This window comes from Engystomops pustulosus, chromosome 11, assembly GCF_040894005.1.
Source record: "Engystomops pustulosus chromosome 11, aEngPut4.maternal, whole genome shotgun sequence".
Taxonomy (NCBI): domain Eukaryota; kingdom Metazoa; phylum Chordata; class Amphibia; order Anura; family Leptodactylidae; genus Engystomops; species Engystomops pustulosus.
Window position 1 is genome coordinate 75,526,427 of NC_092421.1, and position 21,895 is coordinate 75,548,321.

The 21,895-nt window shown below is 49.0% G+C and overlaps 2 protein-coding genes across 2 annotated transcripts in view; one reads left to right on the top strand and one right to left on the bottom strand.

Annotated features, from left to right (window-relative positions):
* Nucleotides 1–1,012: 1,012 nt before the first annotated feature.
* On the bottom strand, nucleotides 1,013–8,820 carry PRDX3 (peroxiredoxin 3). Its single transcript, XM_072130793.1, is given in 7 exon segments — nucleotides 1,013–1,113; nucleotides 1,297–1,462; nucleotides 1,602–1,705; nucleotides 1,802–1,940; nucleotides 2,180–2,321; nucleotides 2,543–2,624; nucleotides 8,701–8,820. Coding segments are annotated over 7 exon segments (720 nt in total). The 5' UTR covers nucleotides 8,737–8,820; the 3' UTR covers nucleotides 1,013–1,062.
* A 4,101-nt stretch (nucleotides 8,821–12,921) lies between these two features.
* The window catches only part of GRK5 (G protein-coupled receptor kinase 5), a 34,381-nt gene continuing 25,407 nt past the window's right edge, over nucleotides 12,922–21,895 (top strand). Inside the window, exons 1-2 of the mRNA XM_072130790.1 lie at nucleotides 12,922–13,171; nucleotides 21,001–21,096. Coding sequence (XP_071986891.1) covers nucleotides 13,120–13,171; nucleotides 21,001–21,096 — 148 coding nt within the window. The 5' untranslated portion in view covers nucleotides 12,922–13,119. The remainder of the gene's footprint in view (nucleotides 13,172–21,000; nucleotides 21,097–21,895) is intronic.

Sequence of the window (21,895 nt, forward strand, 5' to 3'; positions counted from 1 at the left end):
CTGTAAGCTCTTGTGTCACCCCTCATCCTCAGACTGTAAGCTCTTGTGTCACCCCCTCATTCTCATGTCACCCCCTCATCCTCATAGACTGTAAGCGCTTGTGTCACCCCCTCATCCTCATAGACTGTAAGCTCTTGTGTCACCCCTCATTCTCATAGACTGTAAGCTCTTGTGTCACCCCCTCATCCTCATAGACTGTAAGCTCTTGTGATCAGGGCCCTCACTCCTATTGTTTCATGACTTTGTACTCTGTAATGTTTTATTTTATTCCTATATACCCCCCATGATATGTGACTGCAGCTCTGACTGTGACTGGAGTATAAGAAATGGTGTAACATCACATTGATATTCCAGTCACATCCTGAGCTGCGGTCAATTGAGATTATAGAACGGTAGATAAATGATTAGGATGTGACTGGAGTATGAGAGATGATCCTCTGCCTGTACAATAACCCTGGCTAAGCCTTGCAATTGAAATCATATTAACTCACTCAAAAATAATGTCCTTCGTTGCCCATAGCAACAAGGCTCATATTAACCCTTTCTGCCAATAGCCTTTGTGGGACTGTATGACCTTTTGATTACTTTGTATTTGTATAAGTTTCAAAATTTGAAAAAAGTAGCGATTTGGATATTTGTGCACTATATACCATTACGGGGTTCACCGCCAGGAATAAGTTTTTTTTTTAATATTGATCTGGACTTTTTGCACATTTTTATGATATTTAATGTTTATATCTATATCAGTTCTAGGGAGAGGAAGGGAGTTATTTGACCTTTGTTGTTTTGAAATCTTTATTATTATTTAGACCCCTTAGGGTACTTTAACCCTAGGGGGTCTGATTGATAGTATCAAATACTGTACATTTCCACTCAAAGCGAGTCACAGGAGGAGTCTGTGAAAAATGTCATGATTGTAACCATGGTGTGGATTCCCTTAGTGTGTATGTATGTATGTATGTATGTATTTTAGATGGCACTTGTATATATGAGGCAGTCACTACACAGGGAATATCAGAGAGCAGATTTTATTGTCTTGTACATAATACGGGCCCGCTCGCTTCAATTCACTTTCTCAAAGTATTCTCTGGATCCTTCTGGGTTGGGCTTAATCTGTAAGAGAAGAAGAGGGAAGATCAGACAAGGCCGTCTCTCTACCACCCCCCCCCCCCCCCCCCAAGGTTCCCATTCTCACAACCGCTGCTGTCAGACAATGAAAATGGAAACCGTGATAACAGACTGTCCCAGCAATACACTCCCATTCACTGACAGCAAACAGATGGTGGAGATACGTACCGTGGGAGAGTGGGGGGTCCAGTTGGCTGGGCAGACCTCGCCATGAGTCTCCACAAACTGGAAAGCCTTAACCAAACGCAACGTCTCCTCCACGCTCCGCCCCACCGGCAGGTCATTCACGCTCATGTGCCGCACAATCCCATTAGGATCAATGATAAATAGACCCCTGCAAGAGAGAACGAGAGAGAGCGCATGCATCAAAGGGGTTTCCTCATGGAGTCTCCTGGAGTTACGGTGTGTTTGGATGAGATTAGACAATCATAACCCCTTGGATGCGGTGGTGGTGCAGCAGCCACTGCAGTTACCTGAGTGCGATCCCCGGGGTCTCCAGGAGGACTCCGTAATCGCGAGAAATCTGTTTAGATAAGTCAGACAGCAACGGGATGTTCATGTGTCCGAGGCCTCCGCTCTACAACATAGAAAAGAAGCACGAGGCGTAGTGAGGTGCCACATCTCATCACTCACAGAAGATGGGGACATATCATTGCTGTCAGAGGGGTGCCACTTACCTTACGAGGGTGTTGGTCCAGGCCAGGTGGCAGAAATGAGAGTCCACAGAGACAGCAATGACCTCACAATTCACATCATGGAACTCATTGGCCTTATCACTGAACGCCACAATCTCAGTAGGACACACAAAGGTGCTGGAAGAGAGAAGGTGGCAATGATGCCGAGCAAAGGCGATGGCTCGGCGCACAGCAGAGGCGCATCCCCCCTCCAACCCTGGCGCACACCAGTGGCGGCCCCCACCCTGGCCGGAGCACAGCAGAGGCGGCCCCCCCCCACCCTGGCCGGAGCACAGCAGAGGCGGCCCCCCCCACCCTGGCCGGAGCACAGCAGAGGCGCCCCCCCCCACCCTGGCCCGGCATCACCCGCTACTCACAAGTCTAACGGGTAGAAGAAGAGCACCAGGTATTTGCCTTTGAAGTCGTCCAGGCTCAGCTCCTTGAACTCCCCATTTACCACGGCCGTTCCTTTAAAGTGAGGTGCATGCTGGGTAACAGCAGGAAGGAACCTTGTCAAACCTAAAATGGAGGCGATGAAGATATTAAGTAAGGCCGCAGACATCACAGACCTCCAGTCACTGGACGTCATAGATCGCCTCAAGGACTGGGTATAATGAGGGTGTTCCCTCTTCTGGGTCATGTGATTGTCTATAGCACCTGGTATAGCGAGCACAGAGCCCCTTGTGGTCATACTGCAGTACTGTTATGGGGTAAAATAACCATGACCCCAAAATACTCACCAGTACTAAAGCTCCGCCTCAGGGTGGGACAGGTGACCCGAGCTGCACCACTGCAGAGACTGGAGGCTGCGGGGCGAAGGACCTGAGAAACACAGGGGCCACAGTGAGGGAGAGAAGAGGCTTGGGAGCGGTCAGGTATAATCAGGAATGAGGCGCAGGTTAGGAGGAGGGGGGAGGTATAATGGGGTATGAAGTACAAGTTAAGAGGAGGATATGTAATGAGGCACACATTTGGAAGAGATGGTATAATGAGGTATGAGGTACAGGTTAGGAGGTATAATGAGATGCAAGATAGAAGGAGATATAGTGAGGTATGAGGTACAGGATAGGAGGTAGAGAGGTATAATGAGGTAGGGCTCTGGGGTCTGAATTGGAGACAAATTTCAGTAGAGTCAGAATAAAATGGACCGCTTCCAGCTCCAAAAATATATAATAAATTGTTACAATTAGTTCACTTATTATGGAACGTCCTATAAATGTCTGTTCTATTCCTGATCAAAGATGTCGGCTTTCAGTTGAGACGAATGTGACTGCTCATTATGTACATGCTCAGTAGCTAAGTTCCTCCCCTACAGAGCAGAGGGGAAGGAATGGCTGCACTTATGTTCCATCTGCTAGAGTGATCAGGAACACTGGATGGTGGCAGGATTGTCCGGGGTATGTTCTCGCTCTATACTGCTTTATGCTTTAGTTTGCTTTCCCTGAGTCCACGTTTGCTGCTCTGTCTGTAATTAAGAACCAGGATTAAACCAACAAAAAAATTTTGTTACAATTATAAAATATACAGTTCCAACTTACATACAAATTCAACTTAAGAACAAACCTACTGACCCTATCTTGTACATAACCCGGGGATTGTCTGTATCCGGAAATTGTTAGAGATGTTGCCCGTGTGGTTACTGCATTGTTACCAGCACCGTCGGACCCTCCTTTTCACCATCTGTTGGGGTCTCAGCATGGATAGGGCCTAACTTGAGTTAGTGGGAAAACCCCTTTAAGAAGGATTTGATCGCCTCAAATTCATAGACTCACTAATCAGATACATCGCTACATTTTTGTTAAAGATTGTCTGTTTTATACTCAGTGTTTTACATAGTTACAATTTAGTAAAGCTAAAGTTCCGAGTTTGTATTCCAATAAATATTTTATGTTCCACTGAAATAACTTGGTTATTGTATCAAAGTCTCAATATTACTGTAAATGTAAATCCATCCTGATAACCCAGAGACATCGCTCATAGATCCAGGCACCGGGACTGTGGTATCTTCTTATATTTGTTACCATGGCCTCCTTTTTAAAATTTTGCTAATGAGATTGGGGACAGAGCACTTCAGAGCCACTGTGTGCTGTAGCTTCACAGGATGTTACAATGAGCAGAGCAGGTCTCCGCTTCCTCTGCACTTCCTGCTGTTACAGTAGATTACACAGGCAGCGGGAGAGAGAAGAGAGTTGGGCGAGACATGTTCTGGTAATTGTAACAGTCTGTGAACCTACAACTTGGAGGGGCTCTGGTAACACCCCCAAAAGCCATTCTGGCTCATTAGCATAAATATAAAAGTTGATATTAGAAGGAAGGAGGTCATGGATAACAAATATAAGTAGATAGCACAGTCACGGGCCTGGAACTATGAGTAAGTGTCCCCGTTTGTGTCCTGTCCAAATCAGGATGGATTTTGATGGTAGATTTCCTTTAAACGTGCCCAATGGAGTTTACCAACTATACAGGCCTGGTATGAGGCAGAGGATAGGAGAGAGGGAGGTATGAGGAACAGGTTAGGAGAGAGAGGGAGGTATAATGAGGTGCAGGATAGGAGAGAGGGAGGTATGAAGAACAGGTTAGGAGGGGGGAGGTATAATGAGGTATGAGGTGCAGGTTAGGAGGGGGGAGGTATAATGAGGTATGAGGTGCAGGTTAGGAGGGGGGAGAGGTATAATGAGGTATGAGGTGCAGGTTAGGAGGGGGAGGGGTATAATGAGGTATGAGGTGCAGGTTAGGAGGGGGAGGGGTATAATGAGGTATGAGGTGCAGGTTAGGAGGGGGGAGGTATAATGAGGTATGAGGTGCAGGTTAGGAGGGGGGAGGTATAATGAGGTATGAGGTGCAGGTTAGGAGGGGGGAGGTATGAGGTGCAGGTTAGGAGGGGGGAGGTATGAGGTGCAGGTTAGGAGGGGGGAGGTATGAGGTGCAGGTTAGGAGGGGGGAGGTATGAGGTGCAGGTTAGGAGGGGGGAGGTATGAGGTGCAGGTTAGGAGGGGGGAGGTATGAGGTGCAGGTTAGGAGGGGGGAGGTATGAGGTGCAGGTTAGGAGGGGGAGGTATGAGGTGCAGGTTAGGAGGGGGGAGGTATGAGGTGCAGGTTAGGAGGGGGGAGGTATGAGGTGCAGGTTAGGAGGGGGGAGGTATGAGGTGCAGGTTAGGAGGGGGGAGGTATGAGGTGCAGGTTAGGAGGGGGGAGGTATAATGAGGTATGAGGTGCAGGTTAGGGGGGGGAGAGGTATAATGAGGTATGAGGTGCAGGTTAGGGGGGGGGGAGGTATAATGAGGTATGAGGTGCAGGTTAGGAGGGGGGAGGTATGAGGTGAAGGTTAGGAGGTATAATGAGGTATGAGGTGCAGGTTAGGAGGGGGAGGTATAATGAGGTATGAGGTGCAGGTTAGGAGGTATAATGAGGTATGAGGTGCAGGTTAGGAGGGGGGAGGTATAATGAGGTATGAGGTGCAGGTTAGGAGGGGGGAGGTATAATGAGGTATGAGGTGCAGGTTAGGGGGGGGAGAGGTATAATGAGGTATGAGGTGCAGGTTAGGGGGGGGGGAGGTATAATGAGGTATGAGGTGCAGGTTAGGAGGGGGGAGGTATGAGGTGAAGGTTAGGAGGTATAATGAGGTATGAGGTGCAGGTTAGGAGGGGAGAGGTATAATGAGGTATGAGGTGCAGGTTAGGAGGTATAATGAGGTATGAGGTGCAGGTTAGGAGGGGGGAGGTATAATGAGGTATGAGGTGCAGGTTAGGAGGGGGGAGGTATAATGAGGTATGAGGTGCAGGTTAGGAGGGGGGAGGTATAATGAGGTATGAGGTGCAGGTTAGGAGGGGGGGGGGTATAATGAGGTGCAGGTTAGGAGGGGGGAGGTATAATGAGGTATGAGGTGCAGGTTAGGAGGGGGGAGGTATAATGAGGTATGAGGTGCAGGTTAGGAGGGGGGAGGTATAATGAAGTATGAGGTGCAGGTTAGGAGGGGGGAGGTATAATGAGGTATGAGGTGCAGGTTAGGAGGGGGGAGGTATAATGAGGTATGAGGTGCAGGTTAGGAGGGGGAAGGTATAATGAGGTATGAGGTGCAGGTTAGGAGGGGGGAGGTATAATGAGGTATGAGGTGCAGGTTAGGAGGGGGAGGTATAATGAGGTATGAGGTGCAGGTTAGGAGGGGGAGGGGTATAATGAGGTATGAGGTGCAGGTTAGGAGGGGGGAGGTATAATGAGGTATGAGGTGCAGGTTAGGAGGGGGGAGGTATAATGAGGTATGAGGTGCAGGTTAGGAGGGGGGAGGTATAATGAGGTATGAGGTGCAGGTTAGGAGGGGGGAGGTATAATGAGGTATGAGGTGCAGGTTAGGAGGGGGGAGGTATAATGAGGTATGAGGTGCAGGTTAGGAGGGGGAAGGTATAATGAGGTATGAGGAGCAGGTTAGGAGGGGGGAGGTATAATGAGGTATGAGGTGCAGGTTAGGAGGGGGGAGGTATAATGAGGTATGAGGTGCAGGTAATGGGGGGAGGAATAATGAGGTATGAGGTGCAGGTTAGGAGAGGGGGGAGGTATAATGAGGTATGAGGTGCAGGTTAGGAGGGGGAGGTATAATGAGGTATGAGGTGCAGGTAATGGGGGGAGGAATAATGAGGTATGAGGTGCAGGTTAGGAGGGGGGAGGTATAATGAGGTATGAGGTGCAGGTTAGGAGGGGGGAGGTATAATGAGGTATGAGGTGCAGGTTAGGAGGGGGGAGGTATAATGAGGTATGAGGTGCAGGTTAGGAGGGGGGAGGTATAATGAGGTATGAGGTGCAGGTTAGGAGGGGGGAGGTATAATGAGGTATGAGGTGCAGGTTAGGAGGGGGGAGGTATAATGAGGTATGAGGTGCAGGTTAGGAGGGGGGAGGTATAATGAGGTATGAGGTGCAGGTTAGGAGGGGGGAGGTATAATGAGGTATGAGGTGCAGGTTAGGAGGGGGGAGGTATAATGAGGTATGAGGTGCAGGTTAGGAGGGGGAGGTATAATGAGGTATGAGGTGCAGGTTAGGAGGGGGGAGGGGTATAATGAGGTATGAGGTGCAGGTTAGGAGGAGGGAGGTATAATGAGGTGCAGGTTAGGAGGGGGGAGGTATAATGAGGTGCAGGTTAGGAGGGGGGAGGTATAATGAAGTATGAGGTGCAGGTTAGGAGGGGGGAGGTATAATGAGGCATGAGGTGCAGGTTAGGAGGGGGAGGTATAATGAGGTATGAGGTGCAGGTTAGGAGGGGGGAGGTATAATGAAGTATGAGGTGCAGGTTAGGAGGGGGGAGGTATAATGAGGTATGAGGTGCAGGTTAGGAGGGGGGAGGTATAATGAGGTATGAGGTGCAGGTTAGGAGGGGGGAGGTATAATGAGGTATTAGGTGCAGGTTAGGAGGGGGGAGGTATAATGAGGTATTAGGTGCAGGTTAGGAGGGGGAGGTATAATGAGGTATGAGGTGCAGGTTAGGAGGGGGAGGGGTATAATGAGGTATGAGGTGCAGGTTAGGAGGGGGGAGGTATAATGAGGTATTAGGTGCAGGTTAGGAGGGGGAGGTATAATGAGGTATGAGGTGCAGGTTAGGAGGGGGAGGGGTATAATGAGGTATGAGGTGCAGGTTAGGAGGGGGAGGTATAATGAGGTATGAGGTGCAGGGAGGGGGGAGGTATAATGAGGTGCAGGTAATGGGGGGGAGGTATAATGAGGTATGAGGTGCAGGTTAGGAGAGGGGAGGTATAATGAGGTATGAGGTGCAGGTTAGGAGGGGGAGGTATAATGAGGTATGAGGTGCAGGTTAGGAGGGGGGAGGTATAATGAGGTATGAGGTGCAGGTTAGGAGGGGGAGGGGTATAATGAGGTATGAGGTGCAGGTTAGGAGGGGGGAGGTATAATGAGGTATGAGGTGCAGGTTAGGAGGGGGGAGGTATAATGAGGTATTAGGTGCAGGTTAGGAGGGGGAGGTATAATGAGGTATGAGGTGCAGGTTAGGAGGGGGGAGGTATAATGAGGTATTAGGTGCAGGTTAGGAGGGGGAGGTATAATGAGGTATGAGGTGCAGGTTAGGAGGGGGAGGGGTATAATGAGGTATGAGGTGCAGGTTAGGAGGGGGAGGTATAATGAGGTATGAGGTGCAGGGAGGGGGGAGGTATAATGAGGTGCAGGTAATGGGGGGAGGTATGATGAGGTGCAGGTTAGGAGGGGGGAGGTATAATGAGGTATGAGGTGCAGGTTAGGAGGGGGGAGGTATAATGAGGTATGAGGCGCAGGGAAGGGGAGGTATGAGGTGCAGGTAATGGGGGGAGGTATAATGAGGTATGAGGTGCAGGGAGGGGGAGGTATAATGAGGTATGAGGTGCAGGTTAGGAGGGGGAGGGGTATAATGAGGTATGAGGTGCAGGTTAGGAGGGGGAGGTATAATGAGGTATGAGGTGCAGGGAGGGGGGAGGTATAATGAGGTGCAGGTAATGGGGGGAGGTATGATGAGGTGCAGGTTAGGAGGGGGGAGGTATAATGAGGTATGAGGTGCAGGTTAGGAGGGGGAGGGGTATAATGAGGTATGAGGTGCAGGTTAGGAGGGGGAGGTATAATGAGGTATGAGGTGCAGGGAGGGGGGAGGTATAATGAGGTGCAGGTAATGGGGGGAGGTATGATGAGGTGCAGGTTAGGAGGGGGGAGGTATAATGAGGTATGAGGTGCAGGTTAGGAGGGGGGAGGTATAATGAGGTATGAGGCGCAGGGAAGGGGGAGGTATGAGGTGCAGGTAATGGGGGGAGGTATAATGAGGTATGAGGTGCAGGGAGGGGGAGGTATAATGAGGTGCAGGTTAGGAGGGGGAGGTATGAGGTGCAGGTTACGGGGGAATATAATGACGTTTCCATGGGGTCGGGGCCCTCACCCGCACTGTCAGTAACCTTCCCCAGGTCGCCGCCATCTTGCTCTTGTCACGTGGTCACTGTCATCAAGTTGAAAGTGCAGGCCTATCAGCGGAAAGCAGAGAGTAAGCCCCGCCCCTTCAGCCCCGAAGGCGGAGTCATCAGAGAAAATGATAAGAGAATTGGCGGGAGGTGCTGTATTACCAGCACAGACGGGGCGGAGCGTAAGGTATGACATCATCACTCTGTACAGGAGGAGGTGACAGATAGCAGTGATATAATACAGGAGAAGAAGGTGACAGATAGCAGTGATAGTATACAGGAGCTGACAGAAGTGAAATTATACAGGAGGAGGTGACAGATAACAGTGATATTACACAGGAGGAGGTGACAGATAGCAGTGATATTATACAGGAGGAGGTGACAGATAGCAGTGATATTATACAGGAGGAGGTGACAGATAGCAGTGATATTATACAGTAGGAGGTGACAGATAGCAGTGATATTACACAGGAGGAGGCGACAGATAGCAGTGATATTATACAGGAGGAGGTGACAGATAGCAGTGATATTACACAGGAGGAGGTGACAGATAGCTGTGATATTATACAGGAGAAGGTGACAGATAGCAGTGATATTACACAGGAGGAGGTGACAGATAGCAGTGATATTACACAGGAGGAGGTGACAGATAGCTGTGATATTATACAGGAAGAGGTGACAGTTAGCAGTGATATTATACAGGAGGAGAGGACCGATAGCAGTGATACTATACAGGAGGAGGGGACCGATAGCAATGATACTATACAGGAGGAGGGGACCGATAGCAGTGATACTATACAGGAGGAGGGGACCGATAGCAGTGATACTATACAGGAGGAGAGGACCGATATCAGTGATATTACACAGGAGGAGGTGACAGATAGCAGTGATATTATACAGGAGGAGGTGACAGATAGCAGTGATATTATACAGGAGGAGGTGACAGATAGCAGTGATATTATACAGGAAGAGGTGACAGATAGCAGTGATATTATACAGGAAGAGGTGACAGATAGCAGTGATATTATACAGGAGGAGGTGACAGATAGCAGTGATATTATACAGGAAGAGGTGACAGATAGCAGTGATATTATACAGGAGGAGGTGACAGATAGCAGTGATATTATACAGGAGGAGGTGACAGATAGCAGTGATATTATACAGGAGGAGGTGACAGATAGCAGTGATATTATACAGGAAGAGGTGACAGATAGCAGAGCTGGTCTCCTTCCTTTCTCCTCATTGCCGGCCTCTTTCCTTTTTCTCTCTTTCCTCTCTCCTTGGTGCCAGTGTTTTTGCTCCTTCCTTCCACCCCGGTGTCATCCACTTATTTCCTTCCTTGCTTTCTCATTGGTGTCGGTCTCTTTTCTCCCTCCTCGGTGCCAGCCTCTTTCCTGCTTCCTTCCTCCCTCTCTCCACATCTTCCCTCCTCGGTGTTGGCCTTTTTTCTCGTTCCACCCCTCCTCTCTCCCTGGTGACAATCTCTTTTCTCCTTTCTCTCTCCCTTTTACCAGTCTTTTTCCTCCTTTCCTCTCTCCTCGGTGTTGGCCTCCTTCCTCCTTGGTGCCAACCCTTTTTCTTCTTCCTCCCTCCTTGGTGCTGGCCTATTTCCTCCTTCCTCCCTCCTCAGTGTCGGCTTCTTTCCTCCTTCATCCCTCCTCTGTGCCGGCCTCTTTCCTCCTTCTTCCCTCCTCAGTGTCGGTCTCTTTCCTCCTTCTTCCCTCCTCAGTGTCAGCCTCTTTCCTCCTTCTTCCCTCCTCAGTGTCGGCCTCTTTTCTCCTTCTTCCCTCCTCATTGTCGGCCTCTTTCCTCCTTCCTCCCTCCTATGTGCCGACCTCTTTCCTCCTTCCTCCCTCCTCAGTGTCGGCCTCTTTCCTCCCTCCCTGGTGTCGGCCTCTTTCCTCCCTCCTTGGTGTCGGCCTCTTTCCTCCCTCCTTGGTGTCGGCCTCTTTCCTCCCTCCTTGGTGTCGGCCTCTTTCCTTGGTGTCGGCCTCTTTCCTTGGTGTCGGCCTCTTTCCTTGGTGTCGGCCTCTTTCCTCCCTCCTTGGTGTCGGCCTCTTTCCTCCCTCCTTGGTGTCGGCCTCTTTCCTCCCTCCTTGGTGTCGGCCTCTTTCCTCCCTCCTTGGTGTCGGCCTCTTTCCTCCCTCCTCAGTGTCGACCTTTTTCCTCCTTCTTCCCTCCTTGGTGCCAGCCTCTTTCCACTTTCCCTATTTCCCTGCTCCCTTCTTCCCTCCTCAGTGTCAGCCTCTTTCCTCCTTCCTCCCTCCTCGGTGCCGGCCTCTTTCCTCCTTCCTCCCTCCTCAGTATCGGCCTCTTTCCTACTTCCTTCTAGGTGCCAGCCTCTTTCCTCCTTCCTCCCTCCTCGGTGCCGGCCTCTTTCCTCCTTTCTCCCTCCTCGGTGCCGGCCTCTTTCCTCCCCTCCTTTCTCCCTCCTCGGTGCCGGCCTCTTTCCTCCTTCCTCCCTGCTCGGTGCCGGCCTCTTTCCTCCTTCCTCCCTCCTCGGTGTCAGCCTCTTTCCTCCTTCCTCCCTCCTTGGTGCCGGCCTCTTTCCTCCTTCCTCCCTCCTTAGTGCCGGCCTCTTTCCTCCTTCCTCCCTCCTCAGTATCGGCCTCTTTCCTACTTCCTTCTAGGTGCCGGCCTCTTTCCTCCTTCCTCCCTCCTCGGTGCCGGCCTCTTTCCTCCTTTCTCCCTCCTCGGTGCCGGCCTCTTTCCTCCTTCCTCCCCTCCTTTCTCCCTCCTCTGTGCCGGCCTCTTTCCTCCTTCCTCCCTGCTCGGTGCCGGCCTCTTTCCTCCTTCCTCCCTGCTCGGTGCCGGCCTCTTTCCTCCTTCCTCCCTCCTTGGTGCCGGCCTCTTTCCTCCTTCCTCCCTCCTCGGTGCCGGCCTCTTTCCTCCTTCCTCCCTCCTCGGTGCCGGCCTCTTTCCTTCTTTCTCCCTCCTCGGTGCCGGCCTCTTTCCTCCTTCCTCCCTCCTTGGTGTTGGCCTCTTTCCTCCTTCCACCCTCCTAGGTGTCGGCCTCTTTCCTCCTTCCTCCCTCCTCGGTGTCGGCCTCTTTCCTCCTTTCTCCCTCCTCGGTGTCGGCCTCTTTCCTCCTTCCTTCCTCCTCGGTGCCGGCCTCTTTCCTCCTTCCTCCCCTCCTTTCTCCCTCCTCGGTGTCGGCCTCTTTCCTCCTTTCTCCCTTCTCGGTGCCGGCCTCTTTCCTCCTTCCTCCCCTCCTTTCTCCCTCCTCGGTGCCGGCCTTTTTCCTCCTTCCTCCCTGCTCGGTGCCGGCCTCTTTCCTCCCTCCTCAGTATCGGCCTCTTTCCTCCTTCCTCCCTCCTCAGTGTCAGCCTCTTTCCTCCTTCCTCCCTCCTCGGTGTCAGCCTCTTTCCCTCCTTCCCCCCTCCTCAGTATCGGCCTCTTTCCTCCTTCGTCCCTCCTCTGTGTCAGCCTCTTTCCTCCTTCATCCCTGCTCGGTGCCGGCCTCTTTCCTCCTTCCTCCCTCCTCGGTGCCGGCCTCTTTCCTCCTTCCTCCCTCCTCGGTGCCGGCCTCTTTCCTCCTTCCTCCCTCCTCGGTGCCGGCCTCTTTCCTCCTTCCTCCCTCCTTGGAGCCGGCCTCTTTCCTCCTTCCTCCCTCCTCAGTGCCGGCCTCTTTCCTCCTTCCTCCCTCCTCAGTGCCGGCCTCTTTCCTCCTTCCTCCCGCCTCAGTATCGGCCTCTTTCCTCCTTCCTCCCTCCTTGGTGCCGGCCTCTTTCCTCCCTCCTCAGTGCTGGTCTCTTTCCTCCTTCCTCCCACCTCAGTATCGGCATCTTTCCTCCTTCCTCCCTCCTCGGTGTCAGCCTCTTTCCTCCTTCCTCCCTCCTCGGTGCCGGTCTCTTTCCTCCCTACTCGGTGCCGGCCTCTTTCCTCCTTCCTCCCTGCTCAGTGTCGGCCTCTTTCCTCCTTCCTCAGTGCCGGCCTCTGTCCTCCTTCCTCCCTCCTTGGTGCCGGCCTCTTTCCTCCCTCCTCAGTGCTGGTCTCTTTCCTCCTTCCTCCCGCCTCAGTATCGGCATCTTTCCTCCTTCCTCCCTCCTCGGTGCCGGCCTCTTTCCTCCCTACTCGGTGCCGGCCTCTTTCCTCCTTCCTCCCTGCTCAGTGTCGGCCTCTTTCTCCTTCCTCCAGTGCCGGCCTCTTTCCTCCTTCCTCCCTCCTCGGTGCCGGCCTCTTTCCTCCTTCCTCCCTCCTCAGTGCCGGCCTCTTTCCTCCTTCCTCCCTCCTCGGTGCCGGCCTCTTTCCTCCTTCCTCCCTCCTCAGTATCGGCCTCTTTCCTCCTTCCTCCCTCCTTGGTGCCAGCCTCTTTCCACCCTCCCTCCTTCCCTGCTCCCTTCTTTCCCTTCTTGCCGCCTCTGAAGCTGCTGCATTACTTCCTTGCACTCAGCCTGTCAATGGAGCTGGAAAACATTGTGGCAAACACTGTGCTGCTGAAAGCAAGAGAAGGTAAGAGCGTTTGGCGGCCGCCTCCTCCCGGTCCTGCAGGATGCTCTCTGCTATGATGGATGATGACTGTGGTATTGTCTATGCACCTGTTCTCTGGACCCATCATCTGTGACATGACAGGCGGCAGCATCTCCAGCCGTCAGCAGCAGCATCTGACAAAAAACGACCCCCCCCCTCCCTCCTGCTATCAGCACCGGCTCCAGTCATGGCTTATTAACCCTTTTATAGCTGCAGTGCATTTGTTTTCTCTAACCCTTATGTGGATGGCTTCTTCATGTCTCCGTCCTGCTGTGTTTGTCTTATTTTGGGTTGTATTGTGTGTATGTGTGGGGAGGTCTTTTTTGTGCTGCAATGATCAGATAGGTAGAGATTTGTTTATGTTCTGGAGAAGGCCCCATTGACATGTACAGAAGTATCGCTGGAGATGTGGGGGGTCTTCCAGGCTGGAATATGTGTGGAGACACCTCTGACACCATTACACCTCTTTTACAGGTAAATCGTTGTCAGATGAGGTTTCTGCTCCTCCTTGCTTGTTTAGGATTCCCTTTTGCAGGGATTTTTGGAAGGGAATGGGGGGTTGTAACACTCTCATCAGTATAATATTTCATCAGTCAACGAGCCAAGGTTCTGGCTGCTAGAGTAGAATTACTGGTGGCTGATCTCTAACTGTGGAGGGATCACTACACCCTCATGGATGCAATAGACCTGAGGGTCTACCCTGAGGGTCTGAGACAGGTGTGAGCAGCCACCATTCATCAGCTGCTAAATTTCAGGGATACAATACTTTGTTCCCCACAATTTGAGGTGACAACAATCACTACTGTTTACCTCTCCAATTCCAACCTCTCTGGACAAAAAGTGAAGAAAGGAAAGTAGTAAGTGAAGAAAAAGGAGATGGAAGCATAATGGAAGGAAGGAGAGCAACAAAGAGCAAACAAAGTCGAGAAAACAAAGAGAGGAAAAGAAAACCAGGGACAGAATAAGAAGGGAAAGTGAGGGAAGAAAAAGAGAGAATAAGAGAAGATACAGCAAAAGAAAAGACTAGGCAATAGAAGAAGAGAGCAAATATAAGGAAATGTGAGAAAATAAGAGGAAGAATGATGATGATGAATGAGGGAGAAGAGAGAAATAAAAGAAAATTCAGGTAAATCAGAAGCAAAGAGGAAGGGGTAAAATGGGGAGACACATAAAAAAGGGTAGGAGATGTTAAAGAAGTGATGGAATTTGAGGACAAAGGAGGAAAGTGAAGAACAGTAGAAAGAGGGAAGAGAGAGAAGGTAAAGTGGGGAAAGAAAAATAGAAAGTGCAAAGTAGAGGAGAACTGTCTGAAGAAAGAAAAGAAATGGAAGGAAGTAAAAATTTAATGCAAAGTCGGGGGGGGGGGGGATGTGAAGGAAAATTTTTAGAAAAGCAAAAAAGACCGGTCATGCAATTTATATATTGCAATCTATTTATATTACCAAAATCTTCTAACTATAGCAAACCTATTCATCTGTTTTTTTTAGCACTTTGGACCCCACAGTTACCTTATAAAAGGGATTTGCTACATATGCTAATTTCACTAATGACATTGCACTGGTGATGTCACAGCTTGCATCTCTTTTGTTTCCACCTCCTCTTTCATCTGTAATTTCATCTGTAATCTCAGATATGGCTCCGCGGGTAGAATTCACCTCTGTCCGGGTCCATGGCGCAAGCTCCACGGAGTCTCCTATAAGTCGACGTCACTGGAGACTCTTTACATGCACAGGAAGTTTAGCAAATCATCGAGAGGAAGTAGCACCAAGCATTGCAAGGCGGCATGCATAAAAAGGCCACCACGCCCCAAAACACAACCGTGCACAGGAAGCCGCACTTGTACGAAAATTAGTGGCAGAGGCGGTCCAGGGAGCAAGCAGGGTGGCCCTCTCGTGAATACCCTGGACCACCGGAAGACACAGTGTGGCACAGTCATATTTGGGAAAGGGCTACGGAGAGTAAATGTCCTTTAAAGATAAGAAGGAAAAGGTGAAAGAAGAAGGAGGGAAATAAGAAGAATCATAGTTAAAGAGGACGAAACAATGAAGATTAGAACAGAGGAAACATGAGGAAGAAAGATGCAGAGAAGTGGGAGAGGAAAAAGATGGAGTAGATATAAAGCGGAGAGGAGGGGAAAATAAGAAATCGGGAAAAATATAAAAAAGACAAAACAGAAATGGAGGAGGTGAAGAAACACATCGCAGAAGAGAGAAAAGTGAGGAAACCCATGGAAGAAGGAGGAGAAATATGTGTGCACTACATACAAGCAAGTTGAGTATTTGGAATCTCCGGCCATGAATCTTAACAGTCAACTGGCAACACTGAAGGGCATTTTGCTCCTGGAGTAGGGTCTAGATCATATAGATGTCCTAATTGCACGATTTCCTTTTCTCACACAAGGGTCTAGATCAGACGCAGTTGGCACTGGTTGGGATCAGTGAAGATGAGGTGGGTGGAGGGGGACAAGCTCAGGGCTCACAGTTTGGTAGCTGGATAACAGTGACAAAAAGGAATATAGAGAACAGTGCCAGGAAGTCCTAGCTAGTCCTGACCAACCCTATTAAATATGCATGTTTGGCTGATATTAGGGATGCAAGAAAGTGCATATATAAGGAGTGCAGAAAGGCTTAGGCAGATGTTGGTGGTAGGGGATTATATCATTGGGTGGACAGATAGGGTTATCTATCACCAGGATGCCGAACAGTATGTTGGGAACTAGGTAGAAAGCTCAAGTCAAGGACCTCCAAGGTAGTGTCTTCAGAAATGCTACCCGCGCCACGAGTGTCACTAGAGAGACACTGGGGGCAGAAACCTGCAGGTCCTTCAAAGCAGAAGGTTTTTGGCATAAGCAAAAGACAATAACCTGTCGTAACTAGTCCTGGAACCAGCAAGGGTGGGAGCACTCCAAGACCTTATCTTGACCAATAGACCTGACAGGGTATAAAAATTATAGGTTGAAGGTCACCTAAGTAACAGTGACCACAACATCTTTCACTTTGAATTATTCTTTAGAAGGACAAATTTTCAGCAACTCAGGGATAACCTTGAGGGAATAAACTGGGAAAATGTTCTCAAAATACAAGCAGAGAAAATAAATGGCAATTTTTTTAGGACATAAGGACATGTGAAAGACATGGATTTTAGCACATCGGTGCCGACTTTCATGCGACAGAAATCGGGTGGCAGTGCCGTCATACAATCCAACGGATTTTTGGACTAAGCTTGGGATTTAATATTTAAATTTGTGTCGCATCCAATGCACTTACATGCACCAGAAAGATGGTGAACTCCGGTGGACCTGAGCGGGGAAGCGACACAAGCAGGAAATCGGGGGCACAATCTTCTTAAATCGCGGCAGATGTGCATTCCAGCGGACATTTGGGATTGGGGATCGAGCAGGACCGGGTAAGTAAATGTGCACCAATGTGGATGAGAAAAAAAAAATATGGAACTTGGGGAACTAAAGAAAGAAGGGGGAGCAAAAAGTATATGGAGGAATGAGGAGAAAAAAGGAAATACAGAAGAAAAAAATAGCAGGGAAGAAAGAGGGAAAAAGAGGAAACCAGAAAGAAGGAGGTAAAAAGAAAATGGGAGAAATGAGGGAAACGTGGAAGCAGCAGGAGAAATGCAGGAACACGGAAAAAGGAGAAGAAAGGAGGAAACACAGGAAAGGAAGAGGAGAGAGATGAATAAAAGGAAGATTGAGCCAAAACGAAGGAAATCACATGGAAGATGGAAGAAAAGAGGAAACGAGCATGAAGATGGAGAAAACAGTAAACACAGGGAATTGGTAGAAGAAAATTGAAATGCCAAGGAGAAGGAGGAGAGAAAATCCAGAAAGGGGAAGAAAGCAGTCAAAATAGTGAAGAGGGAGGAAAGATTGTACTCAGGGAAGCGGCTGTCCAGTCCATACACAATGGTGCAGATTTACTTACCTGGTCCATTCGCGATCCAGCGGCGCGTTCTCTGTGCTGGATCCGGGTCCGGCCGGGATTCATTAAGGTAGTTCCTCCGCCGTCCACCAAGCATCGTAACGCGCTGGAGTTCACCGGCTCGGGCTGAGTGAAAGTAAGTGCAAGCTCCGCGGCAGATTTTTTTTTTTAAAAGCGGCGGTTTTTCCGAATCCGTCGGGTTTTCTTTCGGCCACGCCCCCGATTTCCATCACGTGCATGCCAGCGCCGATGCGCCACAATCCGATCGTGTGCGCCAAAATCCTGGGGCAATTTGGGGAAAATCGGTGCAAATCGGAAATATATTCGGGTAACACGTCGGGAAAACGCAAATCGGGCCCTTAGTAAATGACCCACAATATATACGATAGCTTGTCTAAAAACAATCCGAAAGGGGGCGCTGTGGGGGTGAGCCAGGTTTGAAGGATACTTTGCAGCCCGCTGCCGCCACTGCTGTACAAGGATGGACCTCTGTATCTACATACCCAAAGATTGCCTTCATTAGATCTCTAGGGACAGAAAGGCTGGATAACTGGACACGCTCACGTGCATTGATAAAGGCCGGCTCCCTCACCGTAACACCTTCAACGTGACATTGTTTAGTATATGCCCGTGTGAAACCCTCTAGCTGGAGTGTTATAGGAGTGGGGTTCCAGTCATTATCATTCAGCATATTGTGAAGCCTTCATGTATGGAAAGAATGCAATCTGCAGGTCAGGGAATTTCTCCGGTAGTGCTGCAATTGCAAGAATTCGTTTGTCAGTATCAACTGCGCCACCATAAGAATTCCACCCCTAAACCACGTAAAGAAATCGGATGGGTAATACAACAGGTCAAGGTCGAAATGCCGTCACACCCTTGACCATGCGCGCCAAGTGGACATTGGTAAGGGGTTAGTTGTCGCCTGGGTGGTCTGGCAGTCATATGTGGTGTATAACAGGTTAGTCAGACCCACACCTTCAGCAAAGTATTGAGGTGCTGTGTATTACTGTAATATTCTGTAAGACCTACCCTCTGCGGCTGACTCCAGAACAGAAGAAGAGAGGAGAATCTATATCCATAAAAGACACCTTAGCATCCGATTTAATGAAGTCAATTATTGATGACAATGGTCTCAACATCATATAAATATGTCAAACTGAAAATACGTTATTTACATTGGTTCCTCTTTATGTTCCTAATACTAGCAAATGCTCTTTTGGTATGGAACTACTAGAATGAATGAACAAAGTTAAGCAGAGACACTTATTATACTACAGAGATTTAAACGTAGATCCCTTTTTTTTTCGTAAGACAAATCTCCACCGCAGAATCCTAAAGCCAATATAAACCACACTAGCCACAGATTCTCCCGAGCTTTTACTCTCAGGGGAATTATTTGTACACCTGGAGAGTTTTTCATGCTTCTAAAAAAGATTTTACGTTCTTTTCCAATCCACACAATTCTTTCTTCAGAACTGATTTAAAGGGGTTATGCGAGTGTAATAAATAACTTAGTGTTGGACTGGGCGGGATATTTAAAAAAAAATAAGTGTGTACAGCCGGTCCCCTACTTAAGAACAGTCGACTTACATACAACCCCTAGTTACAAACGGACCACTGGATATTGGTAATTTATTGTGCTTTAGTCCTAGGCTACAATAATCAGCTATAACAGATATCACAGGCGTCTGTAATGAAGCTTTATTATTAATCCTGATTCTTATGACAACCCAACATTTTTAAAATCCAATTGTCACAGAGACCAAAAAAGTTCGGGCTGGGATTACAATGATAAAATATACAGTTCCGACTTACATACAAATTCAACTTAAGAACAAACCTACAGACCCTATCTTGTCTGTAACCCGGGGACTGCCTGTACTTACCTCCTCCAGCGATGCTGATGTCCTGCGCCGCGGTCCGTCTGATCCTTGATCCTTGCCCCTGTTTGTTTGGGAAGCCGCACACAGGGAGCTTCCGGACGGCCAACTCTCAGCCATCCCTATTTCACAGCATTGTAGGGCGCTAGGAGATGGTGTAGGGTGAGAGCTATCGGCTGGCCCGAACTGGGGCACAGATCAGATGGACCGCAGCGCAGGACATCAGCAGCAATAGAGGAGGTGAGTACACAATTATTTTTTTTTAAATAACTCGTCCAAGCCCGACCATAAATTATTTCTTAAACTCGGATAACCCCTTTAATTATAGTTTACAAATGGCTATAAAAAATGGCCAAAAAATTTCCTCCATCACTCCATCGGTCTAATCACATGGTCAGACCATGCCCCAATCATAATCACTCCAGGGAGAATAACTCTACCTATATCTGGAGATTAAACAATGACATCCTTTGTAAACCTAATCATATCAACAACCTAAAAACTAAATTGAAAGAATTCATCTACTTTAACGACTACCCCAGACACCTCTATCACTTACCTGTGGTGCATCACAGGTCCTCTCCATCACATAGCCACCTGAGACAAAAAATAAAAACAGAAAAGCCAAAACTACCTCATTTATAGATTTAATAATTTAGAAACCCCCTGTCACGGATTCACCTGGGATCCTTGTTGCGGATCGCGGGCACAACCGTGCCCCCTGACGTGGCGCTGCACTCCCCGGCCGGACTTGCCTCTCCATGAGCCTGCTTCCCGACTAGGCCGCATCCGAACTCCTGCTGCCAAGGCCCCGCGCTCCCGCTCCTATGGCGTGCGTGCGCCCTCTCTCCCAACCTTAAAGGGCCAGGGTCCTCCTGCTTGGCGCTGGCTAATCCGGCTCAGACCTTATAATCCGGCACCTCCCTTCCTTCCTGGCCGGATCTTCAGCATTCTAATGGAATTTCCAAGGTTTTCACACCTCGCTTCCCACAGTGGTTCCTGTGGACCAGTGGTCCAGAGGGTCCACTGGTCCACAGACTCCTCCCTCCGGACTCTTCCCATAGAGACTTTCCTCCCGGGTACTCCCAAGTACCTTCAGTTGTCTGTGTGACCGTTGCACTCCCAAAACAAGGAAACCCCTTCTCCCACCCTTTCTAACCAACTACAAGATTTAAGATACAAACTTTACCAAATCCATAAACTAGAACTAGAATTCAACATGAAGAAAAGTGGTACAAAATTTTATTGGCAAGGAAGCAGAGCAGGGAAACTCCTAGCGAATAAAATAAAAAATATCCGTCAAAAAATTCCATTCTCTTAGACAAAAATAATAAACGCACAATCCTTCTTTGCTGATTATTACACTTCATTATACAACCTAAAGATACAAAGACATAAAAAACAGCTGGACAAACGTAACCTTCCTATTAGAGAAACCGAGATCCTCGGCGTAACTAGAAGCTGATGGGCCTCAGTGCAAAGTGTGTGCCAGGCCCCCGACTATAATGTATGGTTTATAGTAATAGTCTTATCATATGGGAAAGTGACACCATAAGGGCCCCCTAAACCTCTTGGGCCCTTTCATATCAACTCAGTTATAACCAATTAATCTATCCCAGAAAAAAACACTTAACGCCCTAATCATAACAATCCCCAAGCCCGGTAAAAATCCGATAAACTTTAGACCAAGTTCTCTATTAAATTTGGACCTGAAAAATATGCAAAAATCCAAACTCTCTTACAAACGGAACCAGACAGGCCTGCCCATTATCTCTTTTACTTTTTATATTATTTATAGAGCTCCCAGCAGAAATGATCAGATCCCCGGGAAAAAAATACCTCATATCTAACCCCAACCCGTATAATGTGCCCCTGGTCTAAAATGCATCCTTACCTTAATTTGCCCCCTTTTCTGTGGCTTCCCCCACTAAACTCAGAGCCCTTCCCCTCTCAGATTTGGCAAGAACTTGTTACTTATACTTTCTTATGTCTCCTCTAGGGGGTGGTGGAAAACGTAAGGGGAAGAGCAAGAAGTGGAAAGAAATCCTGAAGTTTCCACACATCAGCCAGTGCGAGGAGCTGAGGAGAAGCACAGGTCAGCATGGGGCCTGAGGTCCCTAATCCTATGGTCTCATCACACACTGACATACAGTGACCAGAAATGCTGGCTTATCCACAGGACTTTGTTCTGTAATGTAAAATCACTATCCAGTTGAGCTGCCATTACTTCTGCTGCTAGGGGAGATACTTATCTAGTAAAGTCCTGCATAGTAGGGTCCTACATGGTATCTCCTCTTCTAGTCTCCTGCATGGTGTCTCCTCTTCTAGTGTCCTGCATGGTGTCTCCTCTTCTAGTGTACTGCATGGTGTCTCCTCTTCTAGTGTCCTGCATGGTGTCTCCTCTTCTAGTGTCCTGCATGGTTTCTCCTCTTCTAGTGTCCTGCATGGTGTCTCCTCTTCTAGTGTCCTGCATGGTTTCTCCTCTTCTAGTGTCCTGCATGGTGTCTCCTCTTCTAGTGTCCTGCATCATTTCTCCTCTTATAGTGTTCCACATGGTGTCTTCTTTTCTAGTGTCTTGCATGGTGTCTCCTCTTCTAGTGTCCTGCATGGTGTCTTCTCTTCTAGTGTCCTGCATGGTTTCTCCTCTTCCAGTGTCCTGCATCATTTCTCCTCTTATAGTGTTCGCATGGTGTCTTCTCTTATAGTGTCCTGCATGGTGTCTCCTCTTCTAGTGTCCTGCATGGTGTCTCCTCTTCTAGTGTCATGCATGGTGTCTCCTCTTCTAGTGTCCTGCATGGTGACTCCTCTTCTAGTGTCCTACATGGTGACCCCTCTTCTAGTGTCTTGCATGGTGACTGCTCTTCTAGTGTCCTGCATGGTGACTGCTCTTCTAG